The 27,763-nt window shown below is 40.5% G+C and overlaps 2 protein-coding genes across 2 annotated transcripts; both read right to left on the bottom strand.

Annotated features, from left to right (window-relative positions):
• Positions 1-3,097: 3,097 nt before the first annotated feature.
• bsg (basigin) lies at positions 3,098-15,523 on the bottom strand. The gene is made up of 8 exons (XM_083767613.1): positions 15,305-15,523; positions 10,010-10,181; positions 9,292-9,383; positions 8,789-8,928; positions 8,304-8,583; positions 5,346-5,370; positions 5,173-5,245; positions 3,098-4,244 (listed from the first exon to the last, which is right to left on the bottom strand). Exons 1-7 carry the CDS (start codon positions 15,366-15,368, stop codon positions 5,185-5,187), a joined length of 834 nt encoding a protein of 277 aa, XP_083623739.1. The 5' UTR covers positions 15,369-15,523; the 3' UTR covers positions 3,098-4,244; positions 5,173-5,184.
• Positions 15,524-17,074: 1,551 nt separating this feature from the next.
• On the bottom strand, positions 17,075-25,353 carry rnf126 (ring finger protein 126). Its single transcript, XM_083766543.1, has 9 exons — positions 25,229-25,353; positions 24,377-24,435; positions 23,920-23,980; positions 23,176-23,414; positions 22,623-22,691; positions 22,439-22,508; positions 22,221-22,314; positions 19,015-19,130; positions 17,075-18,768 (listed from the first exon to the last, which is right to left on the bottom strand). Exons 1-9 carry the CDS (start codon positions 25,301-25,303, stop codon positions 18,613-18,615), a joined length of 939 nt encoding a protein of 312 aa, XP_083622669.1. The 5' UTR covers positions 25,304-25,353; the 3' UTR covers positions 17,075-18,612.
• Positions 25,354-27,763: the final 2,410 nt, after the last annotated feature.

The following is a 27,763-nucleotide window of genomic DNA, read 5'->3' as shown; positions in this document are numbered from 1 at the left end:
GACAAGTATAAATTACCTTGACCAGTATAAATGACCTTCACCAGTATAAATAACCTTGACCGGTATAAATGACCTTGACCAGTATGCAGTCCGTGACCATGGACTATAGCCTTTCGCTTTTCTGCGTTTTTCACCTTTTTTTCAAAGCCTCCGAAATCGTGAAAAACTATACATACTATTGTATGCCCTCCGAGACCATGGACTAATGACCTTGACAAGTATAAATGACCTTGACCAGTATAAATGATCTTCACCCGACCTTGACCAGTATAAATGACCTTGACCAGTATGCGGTCCGTGATCATGGACTATAGCCTTTCGCTTTTCCGCGATTTTCACCTTTTTTTCAATTCCTCCGAAATCGTAAAAAACGACATACCTATAGTATGCCCTCCGAAACCATGTACTATAGCCTTTCGCTTTTCACCTTTTTTATCCTCAACAATGATCACGCACTATAGCGCGCCGCTCAATGACCTCTGAGACCAATGAACCATGTAAATTCAACATTGAGCAGGGCACTGCAGGGAGTTGAACCCTGTTCCGGTAAACCAGAAGTACGACACCAGTGCCTTAGTTTTTGTGTTTTTTTGTTTACAGGTCCTTTCATTGAAATGTAAATTTTACATTTCAACAGTAAAGTAATATATAAAGAAGAGAAACACAAAAGCAAAAAATAAAATTTTCTAATTACCGGTATTTGCTTTGATTTTTTTTAACTTTCTCTTGCCGACCTCCTACATTTCCCCACATTTCATTCGATGATTAACAAAAAACATTGTTGAATCTGTAAGGATTCATTTGGTTACACGTGCGTACATGTGCGTGTGTGTGCACGCTTCGATAACCAGTGTTGGACCTGTAAGGGTCCATTTGGTTACATGTGTTACACTCTCAGACTTACAGACATGGACCAAATGGTCCATTTGGTTACACTAGACCTGTACGTGCCCGTCGGCCAGACGCCCACCATATATACTCTCAGAGTTACAGACCTGTAAGGGTAAGTAAGTAAGTAAGTAAGTAAGTAAATTTTATTTATAGAGCACCTTTCAAAACAATGTTACAAAGTGCTGTACAACAAGCCAACAAGGCAAAACAATCATGATAAAACAAGGGCATGAAACAAACAATAGAAGGTAAAACATTAAAATGCAACAAATCAAGCAAATTGGTTACATCATATGTGTGTTACACTCTCAGAGTTACAGACCTGTAAGTGTCCATGTGGTTACATGTGTTAGCCTACACTCTGAGTTACAAATGGATGGTCCAAATCCCCTAAAAAGAAAAGAAATTTTCTGATTGGGTGAAAAGGATTCTGATTTTACGGGGGCCAGTTTCGAATTGCAGCCGTCCGTACTCCGTAGGTGCCCTTTGAGAGCCGTTTTGAAGGAGTCAAGGGGTTCACATGTTTTAATGACTGTTGGTAGGGCGCTCCACATTTTGTTTCATTGGCTGTCCGTCTGTACCCTCAACCCAGGAGGTATGGATTGAAAGTCTATTGCCTAACGAGACATGCTACGACTACGAGCTGGCTTCTGGAATGCTTTTCTAGGGTGCGTTCGGAAATGCGCACCGGGAGGCGGGAGCGCACTGGCCTATTAGTTTGCATTGCACAGTGCGCTCAGCCGCTCAGTACGCTATTTCCGAACGCGCGCCTATAGTCTACTTCCTTATAACACGCCCATCTCATGTAAAATAAAAGGAAAAACCCCGCCCAGTAGGGGAGGGAAAGCCGGGGCGAGGCTTCCCTCCCCCATCCCTTACCATATGTCTGTCTCTCTGTCAGAAACCGTTGAGGGTTGATTTCACCCAACACCGTGACGCGCAGGGACATATGCGATATGGTGGCTCAAATGGCTCTTACAGTCAATATGCCAAATTACTAGTATTGAGACTTTTATACTACTCCACTCAATAGTACATGAAATGCATTCTGTCTGTCTGTTGCCTCGCGTCAAATTTCGAGGAACAACAGGGGAGGCGCTGTTTTCCCGAATATTTGACGATGGGATTCACAGATTGCATGCTACTTAAAGCATTAGGAAGGTTTTACACTTTTGACAATTTTGCCTGCCATAGGAAAAAATAATATTTGCCCAATACTATTAAACAGCCGGTCAGCAAGTGGATGTGGATGTATGTATATATAATAGACAATATACCAATTTTCCCACTTTAAACAAAAGAAGCCTGTCGGCTGCCGGACTATAGCGGCAAACTCACATGACCAACTCATGCATTGCGGCAATGTAGGCTTCAGTGTCTTGCCCAAGGACACTTCGACATGTGGACAGGAAGAGCCGGGATTCGAACCGCCAACCCAGGGATCATTGGACGACCTGCTCTACCTCCTGAGCCACAGCCACGTCAAAGGTCACGTCTCATCACATGATCTGGCCTAACTCTGACCTGATGGTCAAGATTTAATTTATCCCCTGAGCAAGCAGGCCCTCTCTAGTAGCTCAATGGTACAACTTTTAGCACTTGAGCTGGAAACCCGGCTCAAGAGGTATAAGAGGAAAGTTACAGTGCTGCTTTAATTTTCTTGAAAACAAATGTCTTTAAATATTTAATTGTTCTAATGAACCAAAAACAAATGTGGACAATTTGTATAAATAGCCTAAATAAAACAATCTAGTGAGCATAAATCTATTGTTCATGAGAATAAGCTGCAATTTTATAAAGCAAGGTGGTCCGTGAAGGTATTGGGTAGGTAATGTGGTCCCTGACCCCGATGCATTTACTAATGTAGGATTTGTTAAATTGTTGATTTAAAAATAAATGTCTTTCCACTGGTTGAGAAACCGTGAAGTGAATGACATGGTGACCTAAGGATGGACAAGTTGGAAGTCAAGAAATTCAACAGAAAAATTGAGTTAGAATCTAGTCTGGTTGAGTCATTATTAGGACCATTGGTTGAGAAACAGTGGGATGTATACACATGGGATGCATAGCAAGTTACACGTACAAAAGCACTAATCTTAGCCCATATCCCCACCCAACACAACAGTGGTCACCAGGTTGAATTTAATTCAGTGTGGTGGTCCCTCATTCACAATCAGTTGAAAAAACCCAGTTTTAAGGAAAGACATTCTTTAAATCAAATAATTTTATTCAGATTGTGCAAGTTGGTACATGTTGACAGTGTTCAAACTACTTGCTTGGTTATTTACTATGCAAAAAAAAAAACTTCAAACTATTTTTACTAGCTTTATATTCTCGTAATAATTTATTAACTCTGAAATAGAACACATCCAGTTACAATACTAATCAGGTAAATGGAACATGGCTTCTGAATTGTCTACAAAGAGAAGAGAGATGTTTATACACAAATATTTATCAGATTTATCATCAATAAAGCCCAACATCAAATAGTATGGATTTTAGATCTGAACATCAGAATTCTACTATTATTTAGCAATCAGAAGCAACACATTTGACAACTCCTACACTTGGTCCATAATCCAGGATCTTTATGTAGCTGTGACTATGGCAACAGACGCAGTGGTCATTTAAAACTACAGTATACTTCATTAGGAAATGACAGCCAAGAGTGAATTAAAAAGGGTAGCTTTGCTCGTCATCCCACTACAGGAACAGTGCATTTCTTACAGCAGAAAACATGGCAGATGTTACCATCTGTGTGGCATTCCAGAGGGTTGGTGGGTATTTGTTAAGGCAAAATACAGGACTGCCCTAGGTGGTTTGCGTGCGTGACGTTGTCAATTCAGGGCACACATTTGAAACCAAGACACTTGGTCATTGCTGGAAAAAATGGCAGTGATTTACCAGGATACAAAAATATTTCAGATCCTTTTAAATAGGACTCGTGCTGTTTTAATATTGGCCACTCACAGCTCACAAATATTATAGCAGAGATTGAAAATTACGATGTAGGAAGCATTAGCACACGAGGGGGGGAAAAACATCAATAGAGCATTCCACACATGAACATTAAAATGGTTTCACAATGGACAAATACATTTGCTAGGACACCAATAGAACGCATGCAATATTTGCCCCATGACCTCAAGTTCAGATACACACCCCCCTGGCTGCACAATATGGATAGGAATATAGAAGAAAACAAAAGCAAGAGCAAATCAGTCCATTTCTCAAAACGGTAACACTCAAGCAAAAAAAAAAGTCATTTAAAAAATGCAAGGTGCACTATATTATGTGCCACACAACAGCCAAATGCTCCTGAAGTCCTGGACTGTAGACATCAGGATGTCCATCTAGGAAAACAGGGAGGGAGGTAACAGGTGAGAAGAGGGATAATGATGGATTCTAACAAAAAATAAATTAAATTATTTTTTGTTTGTACTGTAGTTGTTTCCGAGCTTATGCAAGTACATTTTAATCACATGAAATATCTGTCCACCTGAGAGTTTACAAAAACAATGCGTAACATTTCTAAATAACATGGAAATATCTGCAGAAGTTTTTGAAAATCTATGCTTCCTCAAGGCAAGCATCCCGTATGCCTGAGGCAGCCCGTTTTGAGGAATATTGTCCATGTGATTATATAATTTCCTGTTGATATTTCCGGGTACTAAAACAGTTAGTCTCGCGAGCCAGAATGGAGTACTTGAGCACCGAAAATGTGAGTGAACTCTGACACCCTCTGGTGGATAGACATTAAGTAACATACGGTAACATTTAGTAGTCCACTGCAGATGGCAGGTGTGTGTTAGGGCATTCACTTCTAGTGATTTTTACTAGTTGACTAGTTGTTTAACTACCTATTATGTAAAAAAAAAAACGTACCAACAAGGTCGACTAGTTAAGCAATTACGCTTCTGCACTGTCAAATAGGCCAACATCTATGTGATGTTACCGGACAATTAGTTGACTTTTGGTGAAAGATCCTGCATATATCGGTATTGGTTGATCGGAAATTAGGAGTTGGACACTATCAGAATATCGTCAAAAAAGTTAATATCATTAGATGCAAGGGTTACCAAAAAAAGATAAAATAAATCTTAGCATATATCCCCACCCAACACAACAGTGGTCCCCAGGTTGATTCTTAGTCAGGTCAGAGGTTTTCAACTGATTGTGAACCAGGGACCACCAGGTCCCTGGTTCACAATCAGTTGAAAACCTCTGGTTTAAACCATCAGAAAAGATTAACAGAACAACTTGCCAAAACGTCATACAGACCTTCATCTTCAGTTAGTCTTTAGAGTTCCTTTGTCTCACATTCGTGTCCTTGCTGTTTGTTGCATTGCTCTTCCTGAAAACACATTTTCATGCAAAGTCCATTATAAAAGAAACCAAACGTGCCATTTGAAATATGAGTCAAGGTAATGTCTGAGCAGAAGGACTGTACTTACAGAGGAGCAGCTCCTGAGTCGTCATCTGAAAAGTAGCATGGGCAGACAGAAAAGAAGAGTCAATAACAGAATAAACAGAGATGTGGTCTGACTTGTGTTTGTCAAAGGTTGGCGAGAGAAACGCTTGCTTGCCATGAACAATGGTAGCAAATGTTATCAATGTATGACCTCTTCTGCAACATTATTACAACAATACAATGAAAACCCTAACATGAACTCAGAAAGAATGCTTGCTCACACATTGCATTCATAGAAATGTAATGCCAATAATGTTGAACTCTGCCATTTTCTTTGGTAATGTTTTTATTTATTCATTATTTGTATGAGGTGTGTCTGACCAAAGATGGATAGTTAGCCATTTTTATATAATGAATTTGTAGAATAACTGAAAATACTAAATTCTTCACTTGACCTGTGTTAGCAGTGCCCATCACCACCATATTCATGCAATACAGGCATTCAAATGACGAGAGAGCATGGAACATTGCAGTGTCAGTGGATCAGTTAAAAACAGCGGACGCCAAAAACAAATGCAGCTAACAGAAAAGCATTCATGTTTGCATGGTGAAAATAGCTATATTTTCTGATAGCAATAAGTGCAATAGTGTTTGTTCATGTATTTTATAAGGGCTAGAGTGATAACTCTACACAGCAAAGATTACTATCAGAATATAGAGCTTTAACCTTTTACATAAAAACTTGTTTTAGTACAAAAGAATACACTATATCTTTCTATAGCCATGATAAATGATATCCCTTTCTTTTAATTTTTAATCCTTCATTAAAACTGATATAACTTACATGCAAGTACAAGATGCAAAGGCATGCGGAGTTGCGGACAGAATGCTAGCACCTCCCAACTCTTACATTTTCCACTTTCCATCACTTCAAACATAACATTCGTTATCTCATTAACACGCTCTTTCATTGGCTCCAGCAAAAAGCATAAACGTTTGTCATTTTGAAAACCAATAAGCTTGTAGGATTAATTTTAGTTTGTCAGTCAGTTTGCAAGGCCAGTGAAAGAGTGACCAAGTCGTCACCCATTTCTCTGGGAAGTGGTGACTAACTACGAAAGCAGTGCATTCAGAATCCCATAGCTCCCCCCCCCAGCGGTCATTTCAGCTCAACCACTGCAGTCTGACATGCAGTTTTGATCACTTACCAAAAACACAAAAGCAGCAGCGAACAGAGAGGTAAAAGTGTAAATAATAAAAAATAATAATTTCTCACAAATGCTTTTCATAGAGCTTCAATCTACTACTATAATAAAGCAATGACTATAAAAAGTAAATCAACTATCAAATGTTTTAAAATATTCAGTTATAAAATAAATAACAAAAAGCAGCATTGAAAACATGCAGCTACAGTATATGCTATATGGCATCTAAATGCCACGCCTTTACCAATCAACGCTACCACCTGCCACAGGAGGGCACTCAAGAATCACCACTGAAGACATGTTGATGCTGTCTGACACTCTTTAGCAAACATTTGGACATTAAGCATTATAATTTAAATAGAGGATTGATGTATTACTTGTAGGCTAGCCTCCTCATATTTAACAGTAAAGACTGATTTATACTTTGTCATAAGACATTGTCAAATGGCAAAAATAAAAGATCTACAGGCTCACAATGAGTCACATCACGATGGCTATTTTCAGCACGCAACAGCAACATTGACATTTTGACAGCGATACAATATGTATCACGATACACGGTTGACGATACATGGGCGATATTGGTTCACTATGGCAATACGATACGATGATTTAAAATCGAACAGTAACTATTCAAAGAAATTAAATCTGTGAGAAACATGTATAGTGCAGGACTGCAGGTTAAGGGAAAATGTATGAATATGGACATACATAAGTAAACAGTGATTCTCTGGCAAATACATGGACATTTGAGATTTGATTACATATAGACAAACCTGTACCTTGACATGAACCCAGAATGCACACATTTATATATAGACCAAGTGTAGCGATATTGAATGGAAAAGTAATTAAACCCGTTTTAATTGTTTCTTCTTAAAATTGCTAAATACAATGCACAGTACTTAGTATTGATACAATAGATTATTTGCATTGCAAAATGATTCGATACCGATTATTTGAATTGCAAAACGATATAAAGTAAATGTTTCGATATACTTCGATTCTTGAAATTAAAATTGATTTGTTGAAGCAGTTACTATATTGTTACACCCCTCAGTTTTGACCGATCAAGTCAGTGACACACACACAATTTTCATAAAGAAGTAAGAAGAAGCTAAATGTAATGAACAGGGTAGGATACTTCTACTTCATACCATTATTTGACTAATCAAAACTCACCACCGTAGACCCACATCCACTGTTGCCACAACAAAGGTTTTGTTCCGGACCAATGAATAACTGTCAATAATTGTTTTATTGATTCTACTTTTATTAACTCTCATAAGTCAATTAGACAGACAATTCCTATGCTCATTGCTGTGTATAAATATACTGATCGCAAACATTGCCCACCACTGCAGCTACAACTTCATCCTAATGGGGAAACACTGAGCCAATTAGGCATAATGATGTGACAGACATGCGTTTAAAAAAATCCTTTGAGGCTGCTAGCCCCTCCAATATGTGGCTTTTGAAGATTAAGTTGTATGGCAGCCACGTCTATGGAGTTTAATGTTTGTTTAGGGCAATGAATGACGACATAAGATGCCATGTGGCCAATATGAATACATCTTGTGCCCTTCACAATCATAATCACACAAGTGTGATTATTTTTTTTTACATTAACGGTCATTGTTTATGGGTTTTTCCCCGATGTACGAAAACAAATAAATGTTTTATTGCTATAATAAAGAGACGGGCATGTATGCATGAAATCTACCAGAAACTGCGGACAAAAATAATCTTGAAATATCTGAGGGCTGTTAGAATCTAGTGGAAGTGACTCTACGTACCATCGTTGACCTCATCAGGCTTTCTCCTCTTCTCATATATGAAGATGATGGTGACCAGGATGATGACCTCAGCCACAATGCCAAGGAAGGGCCAGAGGGCGGCCAGGCGGCTGCGGACGCGCAGATGGATCCTGTCGGTGTTGACGCCAATCTCATTCATTCCTAAACAGATGTAGTCGCCCAAGTCACTTTCGATGTCCAGGTCCATGATCATCAGAGTTGTCCTATTAGGGGTGCTCTTGATCTCATATTTCTCTGGAGTGGTGCCATTGGTGATAGCCTAGGGGTTGTGAACACAGTTTAGTGACAAATGACAGATTTAGTTACAGTTGCAAAGCTGTGAAATGTATGATCTTTTCAAGGATCAGAAAAACTATCATATTCAATTAAATACCCGAGCTGTGCAGCTTTTGGGCTGGAACGGAATGGCCAAAATAAAATAAGTAAAACTTAATATCAATATTGTGGGCTTGAAAACAGCATACCAGCTGGCTCTCATCCGCCTCCAATTTGAACCAGCTCCAGTCAGTTGGCAGTGGGTACCCGTGGCTAACGCAGACCAACACAGCCCTGTCGTTCTCATTGCCATGCTCAGCATGTTTGTAGGCCTGAACATGGGGGGACGCTACAGGAAGAAATTGCTTTTATTAATATTAAAGACAACATATTCATAAGCGCATATATACACCTCCTTTGAAGTCCTTCAAATTGGCTTAAACCCCCATTCAGGACAGGAACCCCTTTTGTTGTTTTTACCCTTCAGGGCAGGACCCCTTTTGGGGTTCTTGTTGCTATGTAAGAATACAGTATAGCAACATAACATTTTTGTAATTTTTGTATAAATATTTGTTTTTCCGAAAACTTAAAGATTTAGAAGGCGTCGGCCTCAGTCCTAAATGAGTTAAGGGAGGATCAGATCAGTCTGTTTGGCAGTGTGGCGTAGGTGTTCAATACACACAAAGTATAAATGGTATATAAGATTACTTACTTTTGACTTCGATTGTCCTCGCAACAGGGTTACCACTGGTCTCAAACACACATTCATACTTTCCGCCAGAACTGGTGGTGATCTTCTTCAAGCTGTAGTAATAAAGAAATATAACTTTTAAGTGTTTCAAAAACCTCCATGCAATACATATTGCTCCAAAAATATCATGAGCATACCATCCTTTTTCTAAAAAACATTTTGAAATATCTATAAATAAACTCCAAGCACATTATTCCCTAGTGATTTCTAAGTACATACCGGTAGTACAGTCACTATCTAAAAGTGACAGCCCTGCATGCTCTTTCTGATGGGGAATTAGGGTCAGAGCAAGTGAGCGGACTACTAGAGGCACTTATCCCTGCTGTCAGGGCTACCGGCAAAGCTGCACGTCTGCACAATCCATCTCTTTGCTAATCAACAGCAGTGAATGCCTGAGTGGAGCCTCTAGCACTGCTTTCTAATGGAGGCAGCCAAGTGGAGGGGTACAAGGGACAGAGTGAGAGACAGACAGCAAGTGTAGCAGAGCAAGAAAGGAAGAGTGAAAGGAGAAGCAAGAGGGAGTGAAACAGTGAGAAATGGAAATCCAGCAGTCGTCTATATTGATAATATATTGAGCCATGCAATAAATATCTGATGTATTACTACAAGTGAAACAGCTACAGTGCCAAGGCATACTGTATGGCTTGACACGGCATGAGGGCTATATCTCACTACTTACGTGAGAGTTGTGTATGGAGAGTCGTCAGTGGATGCGGAATCGTCAACAACTTTGCCGTTGTACAGCCAATGGGAGCCCTTGATGGACTGGGGCCCAGTGACGGTGATATTGCAGCTGAGCACAGCAGAGGTCTGGTTGGCCACTTCAACTGGATCGGCAATGATGGTCGGCTCTAGTGTGGGGAGGGGAAACGCAATTGTTAATTTTTTCTCAACAAATTAACATTTCTCTAAACTGTATCATCTTTGCAGTGTTCACCACACACCGATACATCTAAACTGATAGAGCATCTATGAATAAGGACTTAAAGTCAAAGAGAAATCAGCTGTTGCTTACACCCGTCTACTGGACTCGATCCAATTTACAAGGTTCAAAAGGACATGTCACAATTTGTTACATATCCATGCTAAAAAAAAATATATATATATATATATAAAGATCACACTAATGGATACACCATTTTCAACCTTGAAAATTCCTGGAACTTACCACGTCACAGGAAGAGAATAAGTTTCCTTACAAAGTATCAAACTAAGAACACAGATGCTCAGATATATCAATGGGGGCTGAAATGGGGTTCTATCTCTACAGACAGCAGAAGATGAGGAGGAATTGGATCGTGCTGGGAAGGAATTTAGATACTATCTACAGTGAAGTCGTGGGGAAAGGATCTTACAATACAAGCACGTGCAGAAGGGAAGCAACCAGATAGGACATGGTAAAGTATAGATAGGCACATATCTGCCAGTGAAAAAAGATTTAAGTGAATCAGAATAATAAAAGGGCTGGTTTTGTTTGGTCCAGACGATGAGACTAACTGTAAAAATTATAATACTGGACCTCAAGGCACTAAGATGCCCCATGGCTGGTAATCCATTAAAAATGAGTTGCCATCTTCTGTACACAATTTAGTAAGATATTAGCCAAAGGAAAAGTCTAACACAGTATTATATTAGTAACATATTATATTTTTACAGAAAAAGGAGCACCTACCAGAATGAATTATAATAAACTAATCACTCTCTCTCTCACACACACACACACACACACACACACACACACACACGAGCAGCCAATTGCAGGTTTGTCCTATAAGACCTAGTATTATATCCAAATGCATCTTAAATATTAATGACTGTACATAGTCTTTAATGACAAAAAGGCATCGGATAGTTTTTCAGGTAAAACAGGTCTAGGGGCAGGTCCAGCCACAAACCATGACCACGTCTGCTCCCTACTTGGAGTTCTTGTGAGAGTTGGGGGACAGGATATACTGGGTGAGGCAGGGTGGAGAGGGCAGAGGACTGGACCAGGGAGTGCAGGGGTAATAGTAGCCTAGCCTGAAACCTAGCCTAGTTCCAGGAACTTCACTATTGGGACAGAGAATCAACAACCAAAGGGGCTTTGACTGGAGTCTCCTGCTTCCTCTGCCACTCACGTTCCATCACAATAATGTTTGCTTGTGACCGGATCCACTTGATTTTGGGCGTCTTCTTCAGTTCATTGCGGTCAGGGTCGTTGGATGCACGACACTCATATGTGCCAGTGTCGTTGAGAGTGAGGTTAGTGAGGCAGATAGTACTAGTGGCATGTGCAATGTATGTGGCATTAATTCGCACCCTGTCATCTTGTGCCCCATCAAAGAGGTGGGTGAAGGTTTCATTGTGCTCTTCACCCACTATAGACCACCACTGCACCTCAGGAAGGGGAGTCCCTATCGCTTCACAATGCAGCTCTACGCGGTCATCAACCCACTTAACCTGGGAACGTGGGGACTTTATAAAGCCAGCTGAGCGGTGTGTTCAGGACCAGCATAATAGGGAAGTTTCCATTTGATTGTAAAGAATGATTTTGAAACATGAATGTATATGAATTTGAGCATGATGTGTTTAGTGCATGTCAGTTGATTTAATGCGGTGGTTATTTCCACCGCAACAATGAGGTGATGGATGGCAAGCAAATAAAAAGACAAAGAAAAGGAAAAAGGAAACAAGTTAATAGAACACAAATGATATAACAAATGAGTATGCATGTAGAACAGGCATGGATTAGAGCAACATATTTGACCCAATTATTTTAAGTAATACTTTGGATTATTCATGGTACTCTAACCCATTGAGATGGTGAATGTGACATGAAATGCATAAAAAAAATCCAATGAGCTAACATCGGAATTAGAAAAGTGTGTAGCACATTAAAAGGCAAAGCAGGTGATACTGAAATGAAAATGTTCAACGAAGATTAGGCCATGAGTCCTGAACATGGCATTTTAGTCTAATGGCCTTTTCTCCGTTAGACGTTGTGTTAACCAAGAACAGTTAGTATCTCTGCCCTAGATTCTAGGGCAATACCCACTCTCTCTTTTATGGCTTTCTGCAGAGGATTAATATAAATAAATACAGAGAAGAACAAGGTTCTCACACTACAGGACAAATCATGCTGACCTGGCTACCCTGTAGTTTCCTCCCCAGCCATTGTCAAACTATCCTAAACCAACACAGAACAAATACTGGACCCTGACTGTCCTGCAAAGTCAAGAAAATAAATCCACCATAGGATCAATCATGGATCCCATGGATCACTGTTATTATGGCAGGTGCCGTCTATTAGGAGGGGCAGAATCCTTCAGGGACTAAATATTGTTTTGGCCTTCAGTAAAAACAGGCACACCCTTGTTCCTTCATTTTCTAGTTTAGATGCTTTCTTTGTCTAAAATGAGGAAGTGATACATTTGTATGAGAAAGTCAGAGAGTCAGAGCAGTGAACTTGTTTTTGAGCACATGAGCCTCTGTCTCAAAATATCATGTGACCTTTTTTGTGTAATGGCCTCATGGCCATTGCAAAAGGTCACCTTTGGAGTAAATGCTGTATGGAAAGTAAATAAGTAATATATACTGTAGGTTCTGTCTAGACCCCTTCTAGAGTCATACAAATAAACAATACCAATACTAAAAGCATAACATTACATTATGTGAATATGTCATTTTATCATTAAAAGTTCATTTCTAGGAGTATAAAATAATATTGCCATAAATGAATGGTTAATGAACTACTGATTTTGGGGGGACAAAGTTCCTTTCTTTGCAAGCTTATACTGACCTATGCTACCATTCTCTTACCAACAACTAGGTTATAACTGTGTAAAAACAAAATGTAGCTTAGAATTAACAGTAGGCCACCATGCAATGCCAATGCACAATCAATATTAAGAACAATATAACAGACGTTGGCAAATAGAGCCCAAGTTTAGCAATAAAAGCTTAATCTTGGTCAAAATAGTTAGTTCATTGTTGGCTCAATTGCAAAGGAATTCACACACCACTGTAAAAAGATAAAGGGTACACAAAGTATAAAACCATATCTTCTGGGTCCATTTCAATACTTATTAATAATCCACTTTTCAGACCAAAGCTGTTAGAGAAGCAAAGTTGGAACTCCAGGAAAATCTAATTTTACTCCTGATCTGTAGCTGCCACTACCTAAAAAGGAGAGGGTCCAAAACAGTAGGGACCCAGTGACCAGACCCACAGACCACTTGCAGCAGTGCACTGTGGACCATGAAGACCATGTATTTCTCTCACTGTACAATTGTCATAATTGTATATAGCACTTTCAAAAGCAGCAGTTGTAGTTGAGTGGATCTGAAAATTAAAGTTGGAACTAAATATGGTCTTCAAATCCATTACCATTCACATACTTGCCCTCTGCAGAATTCATTCTGTGTTGCCGAGGCAATAGAGACCGGGCGGGCAGACTAAAAGGCATGTGACTGATGTTAATACCCACTGTCTCCACAAGTGCTTGTTAATCTAGTACTGCTTAGGATCAAAATGCCAAAGGGGAAATTGTGCACTGTTATTTAGGTCAACTCAAATATTGTTTGGCATTATATATACTTTAGTGTAGACAGGCAGACAGAGCGGGGACTGGAGGTAGAAGTCCTGCTTCCCAAGTCTATTCAAATATTCCAAATTTGCTAAGGCTAATGGAAAATAAGACTTAAGTTAACCATGTGCATTTAGCCAGCCCATTACACTTTGAAATCTCAATTGCACAATGGTGCATACAGAACCAATAAAAATTCCTGAGATCATTCTGAACATGCATCTATACAGAAACAATGACTGTTTGTAAATGACTGTTGTGTAGGCTTACTATCGGTATGTGGGCTGCCACAATTTCTTAAACGCTGCAGGTTCAGAACGTCAACACAGCACATTCTTAAATAGGAAAGAGAGTGGTTTTAACTGGGAGCAATATAATGAGATTAAGGTAATCTGACCTGCCGGGCACCTACAGTACCTATGCCCTTTCTAGAGACAAAGCAAGCCTGTGCGAGTGTGACAAATGGGGGTTGTTATACTTGTTTATATGAAAACGTGTTCAGCAGGAAAAACCCTGAATATCTATACCAAGCAGGGCATGATACCAGTCATACCTGAGCCACAAACTTCACTAAATCCCATCATTCTTCAGACCTTACCTAAACGGGGCATTGTCACACAATGGATTGAGGCAACAGATGTCACAATGATGACACTATCAGACATCAGACAAGACAAATAATAATGACTCGCACAAAAATGTTAGGCCTAATAATGATTTAGCACCACGGGACACGACTCGGTTAATAATGGATGGTGTGCTGGAAATTAATATTTAACTTAAGTTAAAAGTGCAGCAAACTGACCCACATCGTCGTGTTTAGGACATAGTTTACAAGACCAATCAGTCGCCGACGCTAATAAACCGGATAAATAAATCTGTTTAATGTCAACTGAGGAAGCCCTTTAGGTGTGTTTATTATAAGAGTTATAACCATGCTTATAACCACTAGTAGCAACATCTCTGCGTCGCACTCGCATACGATGGCCATATATGTCAGTAAAAACATCTATTTACAACATTACGCATTTTGAATCAAACATCTGATCTCCAATTAGTGATTAGATTGGCATCTCCATTTATCGGTCTCTTATTGGATAAAAAACAAAACCTGTCTCTACATATTAAAAGGTCGGTCAATAAATCGGTGACCGTTGGAGATGGGCGAAGACTAGTCAAATGCTGTAAATGGCTAACGGCTAACTAGGCCAGTTTTACGGGAAATTATGGGTTATTAGCTGATACAAATTAGCTGGTTTAGCGGCTTATGTGCTCGCGGCATTTGGAACTTGAACTGTATCGATTCTGTAGTTCTACAATGTGAAAAATTTGGTCATACATATACTAAATGTAGCGTCTGTAGTCTGTACTGTATCCTAAAAAAAACATGGCTAACATAATAATTCTTACCTGTCTGCGCGTTGGCTCGCCAAACGCACAAGACCAGGGCGGCGATTCCCCAGAGTAGCTTCATGACGAAATACCTTTTCTACGACAGCTAAAAAATAATCGTTATTTTGTTTAACTGAAAATAACTTATAAATTCGTCGAGCTCCTCTCCTCACACCGCAGAGCCGCTCCGTATCCGCCCTCTAGAATTCAGCTCGAGCTCACGACACCACCCGTCACGCGCATCATGTGAACTAGCACGTACACCGTGCGTGCAGCCAGCGTTATGTATTTGGGGCGTGGCCACTTTCTGTCTGTCCCATAGTCCGGAGAGACGGCAACACAGTGAGCGATTTGTACAATAACCAAGTACATTTAGCCTACTGTACTTAGTGTACTACTACTATAAGTACTAGTATTTCCAATGTGCAGTAGCCTACTTTTCCTTCTACTCCAATATACATCTCAGACTCAGAGGCAAATGTACTTTTACCCCACTACAATTATTTTACTAGTTAGATTATTACAAAACATAGATTAACCACTTTAGGCCATTTGAAAATAGCCGATCTAGCTTGTAGATCTGCAATTTAAAAAATATTTTTAATACATTCGACAACTTTCTGCATATTGAGTACATACTTTCTACTTTTGGTACTGTTATACTTTTTGCTCAAGTATATTTTGAATTCCGAACTTTTAATTGTAACAGAGTATTTACATTGCAGACAGTATTGATACTTTTACAATAAGTAAAAATTGTGAGTAGTCTACTTTCTTCCACCAGACTGTTGATTGGCTAGGCTGGTTGACAGGCCGACAGCTGCTGTCAACATTTCTGTAAATCTCCTCTCTTTTAAGGTTCTGTTAAATCTATTATGACATTCAACAAACATGTTTGTAATTTTGAAAAACACATGAATGATGTAGGCTCAGGGGATGCAATGCAACCCCCACAGCACAGCTATATTTTTAGTAAACATGACATTTGTTTCACCGACAACCAACTAACCATTCATCAACGGCAGCACCCCTCCAGGCTATTGGATGGATGCAGTCGCTCCAGGGCTGGCCTGGCCCTCACATTGAACAATGCATGCATGCAACTTATGCAAGACACACATGGCTTAAGAACAGCTATTGTAGCAATGATGCAATTGTTCATGAATACAAATATAAATCGTGTTCAAACTAAGAACTTACATTTTCTTTAGCCGGATGTTCGAAAGATTCTCGAGTCAAAATAGCAAGATCAAACACCTTTCTTTACAATTTTGTACGTTAGAGCAATAAACACGAGCACAAAGTGGAGGAAATACACTGCAGGACGCAGATTAACATAGGAAGCAGATTCAAAAACCTCAATGAATAACAATATGGAGGCCCTGGCCCATACCTTTGTATTTTGTATTAAATATACAAAGGGAATAAGGGTCATTTAAGGGACCAGCTCCCAGCCTCCCACAGTAAAAACTACCCTACATCAGGTGTTTGACATCACAGTACGTATCATTGAACTGTACCCTTTCGTTAAAATTTCAATCCCAGTGTTATTTTTTCAGGCAAACAGAAGATAACGTTGAAAGCCTGAAGGATGATTGATTCACAAAATGACTAAGTAGGTGAAGAATTAAGTAAAAGTGAAGAATTACTAAGTAAGTAAATCTAAATTGAAGAGTTATGGGGAGCTGGGTTACTAAATCAGAACGTTGATACTAAGTGCACCCCTGTTTCTAAAAGGACCTTGTAAGCCGGAAATCTAGTTGCTCTGAAGTCACTTGTAAGGCAAAACAGCTTTGTGCATTGTATTGATATTAATTAGCATTGCACAGCCATGGTTATGAACAGGATTCCAAACATGCAACTGAGACTTACAGTAGCCTAGTATGAACTACATTGCAAAACCATAGATGATTTATCATAAAAGACAATAGTAAAGCTCCGACTTCACCATCACATACTTCCACCTAGTGTCTGATATAGACCATAGCACCACCAAGCATACAAGAGTTGGAACTGGCAGACATCTGCTATACAAATACAAAGTAGTGCCACTACTGGTAAATCAGATTGAAGAGTATTTTAGGGAAGTTCTTCATTCACAAGTTGACTTCCAAATCGACTCAAAATATACATAGTCTGCAGTGCACAATTAAAGTTCAAACTATTCAAACATTCAGCTTAATTTCAAACTGCATTTTCCTGTTACAATACCAATAGCCCCCCTTCCCCCAATCCATTTGTTTGCTGTTGTTTAACTAAAAGTTAAAACCCATGAGAACGACTGTATATTGAGTGGTACCACCCAAATATTTTTATTTTAACATCAGTTCATTGTACGAAGGTCTTTCTTTACATAAACTGACTGCAAATTGGCAACTTTCTTTTTTTGTGTAGGTGGGGACTTTTCATTAATGTAAAAGTTAAAAAGCCAATTGCACTGAAACATTGTGATCCTGTACAATATGAAAAGCTAGTGGACAAAATATATTGAAAATCCCTTTATAAGTAATTACCATGAGTATCTAATACCTTATCCAAATAGCTCAAGATCACTGCATTGTTTTCTCATACCAAGTGCAAAACAATAAAATGCATACATAATATAGAACTATTTTAATTGAGGTTGGAGAGCAAAATGCTTCAAATGTCATATCCATCCAAACCCAAGACTGAAATATACACTTAGCCAGTGCACTGTCAGTCATCTTTTTATCTGTAATTTAGGTGCTACTTGTATAAACTTCAGTAAATTTAACTCAGAGTAAAATTGTAAAAATGGTACACTCAAGAGTTGAGCTAACAGAGAAGTTTGCTGTTTATATACATATAATCTTCACTAGCCAAAGTGTTTCATTTGAAATCATATAACATCGGAGAAAAAAAAGAAAAGAAAAAAAAAGAAGCAACTACTACATCACGTCATCACATCTTCCACCTTTTGATTCCTTGATTTTCTGTTATTGTGCGAGGTGATTCAGACAATCAGGACATCCTGAGGTTCCAAACTTCCCATCCTTCTCTCTTCATGTCCTCCCAAACAGGAGGACCCATTCAGGATCCCCATCCATCCCGCGAACCAGATTCCCAATGGCTTAAGGAAGCTACAGGAGGGGCAGAAACACATGGATCTTACATAATAATCACTTCACTCCTGAATCTGGCCTGAGCACTCATGGTGAGGGAACAGTTGCTTGCAGCTCCCCAACCCTATGGAGAGGCTGGAGGCCACCACGATGATTCATTGGTAGCCCGGGAGCGATAGAAAGCTCATGGGGTGAGATGCAGGGAATGTTTTTTTTTGTTTTGTTTTGTTTTGCCGTTTTCTTTTATGAGTTATCTGCAGAGTTCTCATTGCTAGTGGAACTTGAAGATGGCGGAGTGGATGAAGAGGAAGAGGTAAAGTTCATTCCCGAAAGATCTGGAGGGTTCAATGCCGTGTTCTGCCCACTCAAGCTTTTCCTGCACACTGGACACGTGTCATGCTGTGGGTGGGGGGGAACAGAGCAGTTAAACAAATATAAAGCTCTGATTGTCTTTAATTCTAACTACTTCTATTACATTTGTTGTCATGATGGTAATGAACCACATTAACACTGGTGTCCCTATATTGGACACATCATTAAAGGCAAAAATAAAATAAAAATCATCCCGTTATTTGTCATCCAATGAAGTATATAGTATTTAAGTAGAATATCAAGCTGAAAGGAACAATAGATAGCCAAGTTTACCTGTTCCAGCCAGGGAACTATGCAGTCATTGTGAAACATGTGATTGCATGGCAGCTGCCTGACATTTTCTCCAACGCTGTAATCTTCTTTACACACTGGACATTCAAGACCTGAGCCTGAAAAGCACAAATTATGTTACAATGCAAATCGTGTTGCATGGAGAGGCTAACAAACTCAGTCACAAACTTCAATAGGACCAGGGTTGGATTAAATGAATAGATCGCACTACAGATTGTTTTTTTTTGTGTGAGTGAAAGCAAATGTTAGGGAAATTAGGGAATACATCCATTTGAACTTTGCTAAACCAGTTTTGCAGAAAGAATAGCCATCCATGCGTGAGGATAACCTGCAGTGAACCTACATACATACATACTGTATATATATTTTCATCTGAAATGTTTGAGGTGGTCCAAAACGCCCCCAAGGCTGATACCGATTCAAATCGCAGCACCCACCGTGGTGGTGGTATTGCATTGTACATCAGAGATTGTGTCCCATCATACCCCCCGGCCCCTAACCTGCATTAATGTTCCACAACATCTAGAATGTCTTTGGGTGACTCCCACGGAACATATCTGCTATTGCTGTGTGTGTGGTGGATTCACCACCTAAATCACCACACCAGGATGAACTTATTGATCATCTAATAGCCTCAGCTGATTTGCTTCGTACTAAGTACCCAGACATTGGACTTGTAATTCTTGGAGATCTTAACCGCCTTGACATCTGTCTGGATAATAAACTTTGCCAGGTGGTTGAGAATAATACCAGAGGCAAAGCCATCCTTGACAAGATTATCACTAATATGAAACCAATGTATTTTATTTGAAACCCGATATTCTCCCTGCCATTCCCTCAAGTGACCACAAATGTGTTCTCTGGAGGCCTAAAGCACAATCATGCCCCCCCAGTGCATTAAACGGGTAGTACAACCTATAAGGGAGCCTGGTCTGAGTGAGTTTGGTTGGGTGGATCACCACCCATCCATGGCAGGAGGTGACTGAAGCAACCAGCACCAGTGAAAAGACAAATGCTTTTTATAATACTATCTTTCCTGAAATAGATAGAATTTTCCCTATGAAGACAGTGAAAATCTATCCATCAGACAAACCATGGATCACCCCCAACATCAAGCACCTCATTCACCAGAGACAAAAGGCTTTCAAATGTGGAAAATCATGTGCTTAGGCTAGGTTCTACAAAAATAAGGTCCAAAAGGAAATATATGCAGCAAAAGAGCACTTCTACAAGTGGAAGAGAGTTTGGCACAACAATATTAGATCGATGTGCAGCAAAACTCCTAAAAGGAGGCCCGCATTGATGTTCCAGGAATTGACCCCCAGGACTTTGACATTGCCAATGCAATTAATTCAAAGTTTGTTACAGTGTCCCAGTCATTTGAGCCCCTAGAACGATCAGCTTTACCTTCCTTCCTGCCATCCCTCCCATTGCCCACTATACCAGTGTGGGAAGTTTATAATAAACTGTCCTCCATCAACTGTCATAGATCCCCTGACCCAGACATGATCCCTCCCAAAATATTGAAAGAGTTTGCATGCAAGATCAGTATTCCTCTTTGTTACATCAACAGTTCATTTGATGAAGGGGCCTAGACAATGGAAAGAGTCTACTGTTGTCCCTATACCAAAATCGTCCCCATGCAACATAGACGAATTGAGACCGATCTCATTAACAGCTCAATTCTCAAAAATATGTGAACATTTTGCTGGGAACTGGATTCTTAACGACATCACGCCAAACCTAGACCCCATGCAGTTTGGCAGCCGACTGAACCGTTCCACAACACACAATCTAGTCAGTTTAATGGACTTTGTGTATAGGTCCAGTGATAATATGTGGATGATATGACCATGGCACAGTCGTGGAAGCCCAAGATTCCCTACACCCTCCAACAGACCCTGAACGGTCTGGACATCTGGGTAAACGAATCAGAGAAAATGCAAAGTAATACATGTCAATGGCATGAGACAGAAACCCTCCAAACACTCTCCATTGACCAAAACATACTAGAAGAGTGCGACTCAGTAAAGGTTCTGGGGGTCACCATTCAAGCCAACTTGAAATGGGACAGCCAGGTAGACCATATGTTGACCTCAGCCAATAGAAAACTCTTTGTCCTATGTCGCCTGAAGAAATTTGGGGTCCAAGACCCTGAATTGGTTTCAATCTACACAGGCTACGTGGGCCCGGTGCTGGAATATGCAGTCCCAGTCTGGCACAGTTCCTTGACTGCCAGCCAGACTAAAAGTCTGGAAAGAGTCCAAAAAAGGGCTTGCAGAATCATTCATGGCCGGAGGTACTCGGGATACACAGGAGCTCTCCGCACCCTCACATTGTGCACCCTAGCAGAGAGGTGCACCCACCTATGCCTTGACTTCGCCAGGAAGCTGTTCCAATCTAACTTCAGGATATGGCTACCTCACCTCAGAAAAGAGATCACTGGAAGTCAAACTAGAAATGGAGACGACGTGGACACCCCATCATGCAGAACTGAGAGATACAGAAAATCACCAATCCCATATATGTTCAGACTTTTAAATGATAGTGGATTTTAGAGTTTTACACCATTTGGATTTTAGATTTGAAGTTTTATATTTGTGATCGGCAAAATAATTCAGTGTTTTTAATGGCATCTCTGTCTTTTTAAACCTGTGATCATGCTGAAAGTCGAATAAACATAACATATTTTGGAGAACATTATAGGCTCAAAGATCTGATTTAAAGGTGCTATTTTACCCCTCTGCCTGGGCCCTTCGGTGACAATAGGCCTAGTTTGACTATGGCTATGAACTCACGTCGCCAGACTGTTACCTCCCACAAATTAAAAATAGTTCCGCCATACAGTCTGGAGCATCGAAACTCTGATCATGCGCAAGTGATAAAACGGATGCGATGCCTCCTCCCCACTTCTGTTTCGTCTTTACAGTCGCGCAAATTTATCCGAATATGAACAGAAATGACGAAAAGATGCCAGCTTCCATGTTCGGATTTCGGGCGGTGTAGTTCCAGTTCCAGACTCTATATAGCATTCAGAGATTGTGGAACAGTTGTCTGGTTACGCGAGACTAGTCCTAAACAAACCATACTTCCAATAGATAAAGGGAATATTCTTTACTCTTCCTATTTGCAGTTTGTAAAAATAACCAAAACCAATGAACCATAATATTCAAAATTACAATACTTACCAACATGTTCTTCTGTGATTTGTACTGTAGGCAGGCTTTTTATTTTATCTCTGTCAGCAGGTGGTGGCCCTGTGTTCTCAAACTGGTTTAATAACTAGTGGAGGCAAAATGTGGATAGCCATAAATATTCTGCCACAATTGCTCAAATATATCAATCTAAATGATTAAATAAATTATTCGGTATATAAGCAGGGTATTCAATTTGGAAATAAACATACCTGTGTTATAATTGCATCTAATCCGTTAGCACCCCAAGCATAATCCATAGGGTTTGAGTGAAGAACTCCCCTTTTGAAAACATATCGTATTAGAACAGAAGCCGACAGAAAATGCACACCATTTTTGTCATATAAATAGAATATATTTCTTCATCTACTTCCTGTTTCTCTTCCAGCTACTCACCAGGGTCCAACACCAATATTTGGCATTGCAGTAGGTGCAATGATTCCATTCACTAGTTGCTGGATTATTCTATGTAAGAGAAAGATATACAGCAATGATTAAGAAGGAGAGGGACAGTTTTGCCTCAAATTGTATACTTAAGTAAAAGTATCAATACTAGAAACACTGTTACAAGTACCGGTAAATCCATAAGTATTAGCATCAACATAGTAGTACCCCAACAACTATATGTAAATTGGCCGCAGACCCCCCCCCCCCCCCCCCATCTGTTGTTTGAGGGACCCCCCAGAAGCAAAGATTTGAGTTAAATACGTTCGCTCTGAAAGACTTATATTCAAAGATTTGCGACACATTTTCACGATTTAAAAAAAATAGCTAAAGTATAGCATAATGCTTAAAACACCAAAAAGGGATTCCAATCCTGAAGTTAAAGTTTTCAAATAATGGTAGTGTAGTAAAATATATTTGCCTCTGAGATGTAGTGGAGTAGGTATTGTAGTAAAAAATAGAAGTGTACCTTAGTCAAAATTGCACTTGAGTACATGCTCCTTACCCCTCTAAAGTGGGCACTCCCTCATGCCTCCCTGGCTGCCGCCTGGCACCATGACGACCCCTGGGCTGCCTGGCGCCATATCGCTGCCGTGATGCCATCTCCCTTTCCCGCCTATTTTCAGCGTCACGGTTGTCCTCTGTCCCCATGCCAGCTCCGAAGTCGAGGCCGTCATCAAAGACGCCGAGGGCAAACTGGCCATAGCCCGAGGGGAATGTAAACAAGTGCTGGTGGTCTACATTCTGAGATACAAAAAGATGAAGACATCAAAGAAGGATGTTGTAACTGATTGGTAGAAAACATTAGAACATTGTATCCAGTCTACAATGAACAGATGGCTAAAGCTACAGCATATGTCAATATCAGGTCAGTGGTCACCCCCTTGGAAGTCTTCGAGAAGATATGATAACATGCTTTGTGTTTGTTTACCAAGACAATAATTCATGAATGTCTTTGTCACACAATTAGAGTGCTTTGTGCAGTATAACCATTATATTGCTTATATAGTATATTAATCTGTGACTAAGCCAAGCTAACTTCTGCCACACAAAGGTCAGAACTTTAAGAGAATAATGATTGGACGGTCAGAGACGTTAAACAAAAAATAATATACACTGCTCGGCTGAAATGTGAATGCAAAATAGAAATGAAAAGGGGGAAATTCCTGTTCCTGTATGTCCTGTTCAGCAGGATAGATACAGGGAGATATGTGATTGAAAGATGTCAGTTAAGAATGAGTTTGGAAACCTCAAAAAGCTGCTGGTTCTGGTCTCCACTGGAGATGCTGGACATGGAGCCATTGTCAGCACTAAACAAGAGACAAATACAGTTTGTAACAGTTAAAGTTCTGATCTATAATAAGTCACTGCGGTGTCACACAAACCAAAAATAGCAAAACTCAAAGCATTGAGCGCTTGTAGATCTGCTATTTTTGACACACACCACCACCATACTACGGATTATATACAATATAATATAAAGCATATATTATAGACCTAGGCTATTTCTGAGAATTTCAGCCTAAAAATAGGGATGCCAGAGTAGATTGTCAAATACTAATTCAACTTAAAGTCATGTCATTTCGTTACTCTTGAGACATTTAATAAACAGAGACTTCACAATGAGATTGTAATGTATGCTACTAATAATATAGACAGTACAGTAACTACACATGTCCATATGACTAGGCTTCAGAAAAACACACCTTCGCTCCTCCAGCAGTTCTTCAATGAATCCTGACTCACATCTTGGACAAGTGTAGTCCTGTAAACAGAACACCCCCATCCAACACATTAGACTTAAGCTAAATATTGAATATTGACAATAATACCAAGTACATCCTGACCTGTTCCATAATTTCCCAAATATTGTTGGCCAATGATGCACAATATCCAAATAACGTTAGGAAGCCAGTTCCAAGCATAACTCTAATTAATTGCACTGGAGTAATCAGGGCCATAAATATTGTAATGACGATATACCAGTATAAGCTGGCTAAAATCAGGAAGTCGCTGCGTCATTACTGGCAAAGTAGGTTAAACTATGGCTGATTCACATTCGTTTTCATTGTGAGGGAAATCTTTACTGTTCGCACAGAGTGACAGAGATCATTCTAGCCTAGGACTGGCACGTTAATGCTTGCTGAATAGCAAAGCAAGGAAGAATGCACAGTGGTATTGTTGCTGCAGGCTCATTCAGTACAGAACCTACAGTAGGCATTGAAACTACTACAGAAATACATGTAGCAAATGATGCCATATGTTTTACAAATTTAACAAAAGCCACGGTATTCAGTTCACAACCCTACAGTTAACTGTAATATCAACACTATGCCAGTGTAACACTGACATTAAGATGCATTAGACAAGGGTCAAGAGCCTGAGCAGACAGCTTCTAAACACTGAGCTAGTTAGCTAGCTAACTAGGTAGCGTTAGCACCCAAGCCACGATAGAATAGACTGGATCGATAAATAGGACCTAGTTAACATAAGCTGGCTAACAGTTCGCTACAATACTACAATGGTCTCCTTTCGTACAATGGTCTTGTGCTACTTACGGGGAGACGAGGACTAATCTCTGCTGAACATCTGTGACAGAAGAACCGGCTGGGCCATGGAGGTGCTTCAGCCATCTTTACTAGCTAGTAGACACTGGTGAGGCTGGAGAACGGGGCTACCCCACACAATACACCTACCAAGGATACGTCACTGCACGTCACAACAATCGGAAGTGAATGTAACCTGTATTTTCTTGTGCTACTTCGCTGTCCCTTGACAAGGCGGACATTATTACTTGTCCCACGGTAAAGATCACCCGAGATAAACATGCGTGTTTTCAACTAAACATGTGTCGAAGTGACTTCACTGTAGCCAGCCAGTTAAGAATACGTATTGTTTTTTTTGTGACACCACCGCTGAATCCTTGGTAACTGACTGTACGCTGGCGAACTACGGAGTCCTGGAAGGGACAGTATTTATCTTAGATAGAGATAAGTTGCGTTTTTCCAGAGCCGTCAACGTCAACGTCCGACCGGACCGCGCTTGCCTCAACAACCAGTGAGTCAACCATCAATGAATAATTAAATCAGTCAGTTATGGGGATTTCTTGCGGCAATGTTGCCTAAACAGTAAATTGTAAAGTGTAAAAGATTTCCCTTAAAATAAGTGTCTGTAAAGCTCTATTTTGTGACTCATTGCTATAGCCTAAATATTGTTTGTTCAGTAACAGGAGTCTCTCCAGCTTTTTATTAAACAGAAAATGTATTTTCAGGTCGGGATATCAATTTTATCCAATCAGGATAAAGAACGTAGTCAGTATACAGATTAAACAAGTGGAATTGTTGACAGTTTGACACAAAGAAATGAGCAGACAAAATTGGAACTGGAACATTATAAAAACTATAAAAAGTGCCCATGGGGCGCTGGTCTCCACCAGGACAGGTCAGGTTATTGTGGCCTCCTGAGGATGATCCACAGCCGCGTATGACACCGCCTGGCACCGCAGACTCCATCTCAAGCTTCTGAGGATTCCGGATCGCCATATGGTGAACTTCATCATGGAGATGCTGTCAAACCTCAGCTTCATCCTGTGGACCAGCGATGGTCAGCAAAGCAGGCTGAGAAGATTGAGGAATGGCATCCCCCAGGTCTCTGTCCTTTCCCCAATGTTGTTTATCTACGACCTTCCAGAGACAACATCAAGGAAGTATGGGTACGCAGATGACCTGGCCATCATGCTACAACAACCGACCTGGTCCTGGAAGATGGTCTTAACCAGGACATGGACATCTTAGCTTCCTACCTCCGTAGGTGGTGCCTGCAGCTCAGCACAGGCAAGACAGTGTATGCGGCATACCACCTCAACAACAGAGAGGTTAAAAGGGAAATCAATGTGTTCGTTGACAACAAGGGCCTTGAGTTCCAACAAGCCCCAAAATACCTTGGGGTGCGCTTGGATAGAACTCTGTCATTCAACCAACACCTTGAAGACGTGAGGGCCAAGGTCACATCAAGGGTCTCACTTATCCAACACCTTGCTGGTACAACCTGGGGAGCTTCCACCAACACATTGCAGATTTCCACCCAAACCCTGGTCTTCTCTGCAGCTGAATACTGTGCCCCAGTCTGGTGTAGGAGCACACATGTAGCCCACAAGGTAGATACAGTAACTCTCCGAACCATAACTGGCTACCTGAAACACACTCCTGTGTCCTACCTGCCAGTCCTTGCAGGAATTGCCCCGGCTGGCCTCTGACGAGAGGCTGCTACCATCAAGCTAGCAAGGAAAGCCAGGATACACGACTGGCATATCCTGCACAACACTACAGTGGAAATAGAGCCTGCAAACAGACTCGAGTCCCTTACAACAAGGCGACACAAGAGATGCTACATTCCATTCTGGTGGACTTATCCACCAGTGCATGGCTTCCGGCATCCTGGTAGCAGGAGTGGGAGTCTGCTGGGCCCTCCCACCTACCATACTGGCAATGGACCCTGTCACCCTACTGAACCGCCTGCACACTGGAGTACTGGAGTAGGCTGCTTCAAATCAGCAATGAAGAAGTGGGTCTTGACAGACGGTGCAGCATGCGAGTGTGGTGAGCCTGAGTAGTCTGCCGAACACATAATTAACACCTGCCCCCCTGTATACTACAGACCACCTTCGGAGGCCGGATTCTTCCTCATGGGACCAGAGACAAGGGCGTGGCTTCTCGATACTGAGTTGGACATTTGAGGATGATGCACGAAAGAAGAAGGTGGCGCTATAATAGGCCAATGTGAATATTTCTTCTTACGCCTTTGATGGAATTGGATGATTTGAGGCATTTTGTTCCAAAAATGTGCTATAACAGGCCAATGTGAAAAGGGTGCATGGGATTTATTCCTCAGGCTAGTAGGAAAGTATGTGAAAACGTTCATGTAAATTGCATGCAGCATTCATGATTTATTTTGTTCGAAATGGGCCAATCCTGCAAATTTGGAAGCCAGTTAGCCAATTAGGATGGAATATGAAATATCGGACCGATCCGTCTTGAGAACATGACTATAGAGATACTGTGTAACGATTTTAGAGTATGAATAGAGACGGCACC

Source organism: Protomyctophum parallelum, assembly GCF_964188405.1.
Source record: "Protomyctophum parallelum genome assembly, chromosome: 6".
Classification (NCBI taxonomy): domain Eukaryota; kingdom Metazoa; phylum Chordata; class Actinopteri; order Myctophiformes; family Myctophidae; genus Protomyctophum; species Protomyctophum parallelum.
The sequence above is the reverse complement of the archived record's forward strand: the minus strand, read 5'-3'. Positions and strand labels throughout refer to the sequence as shown.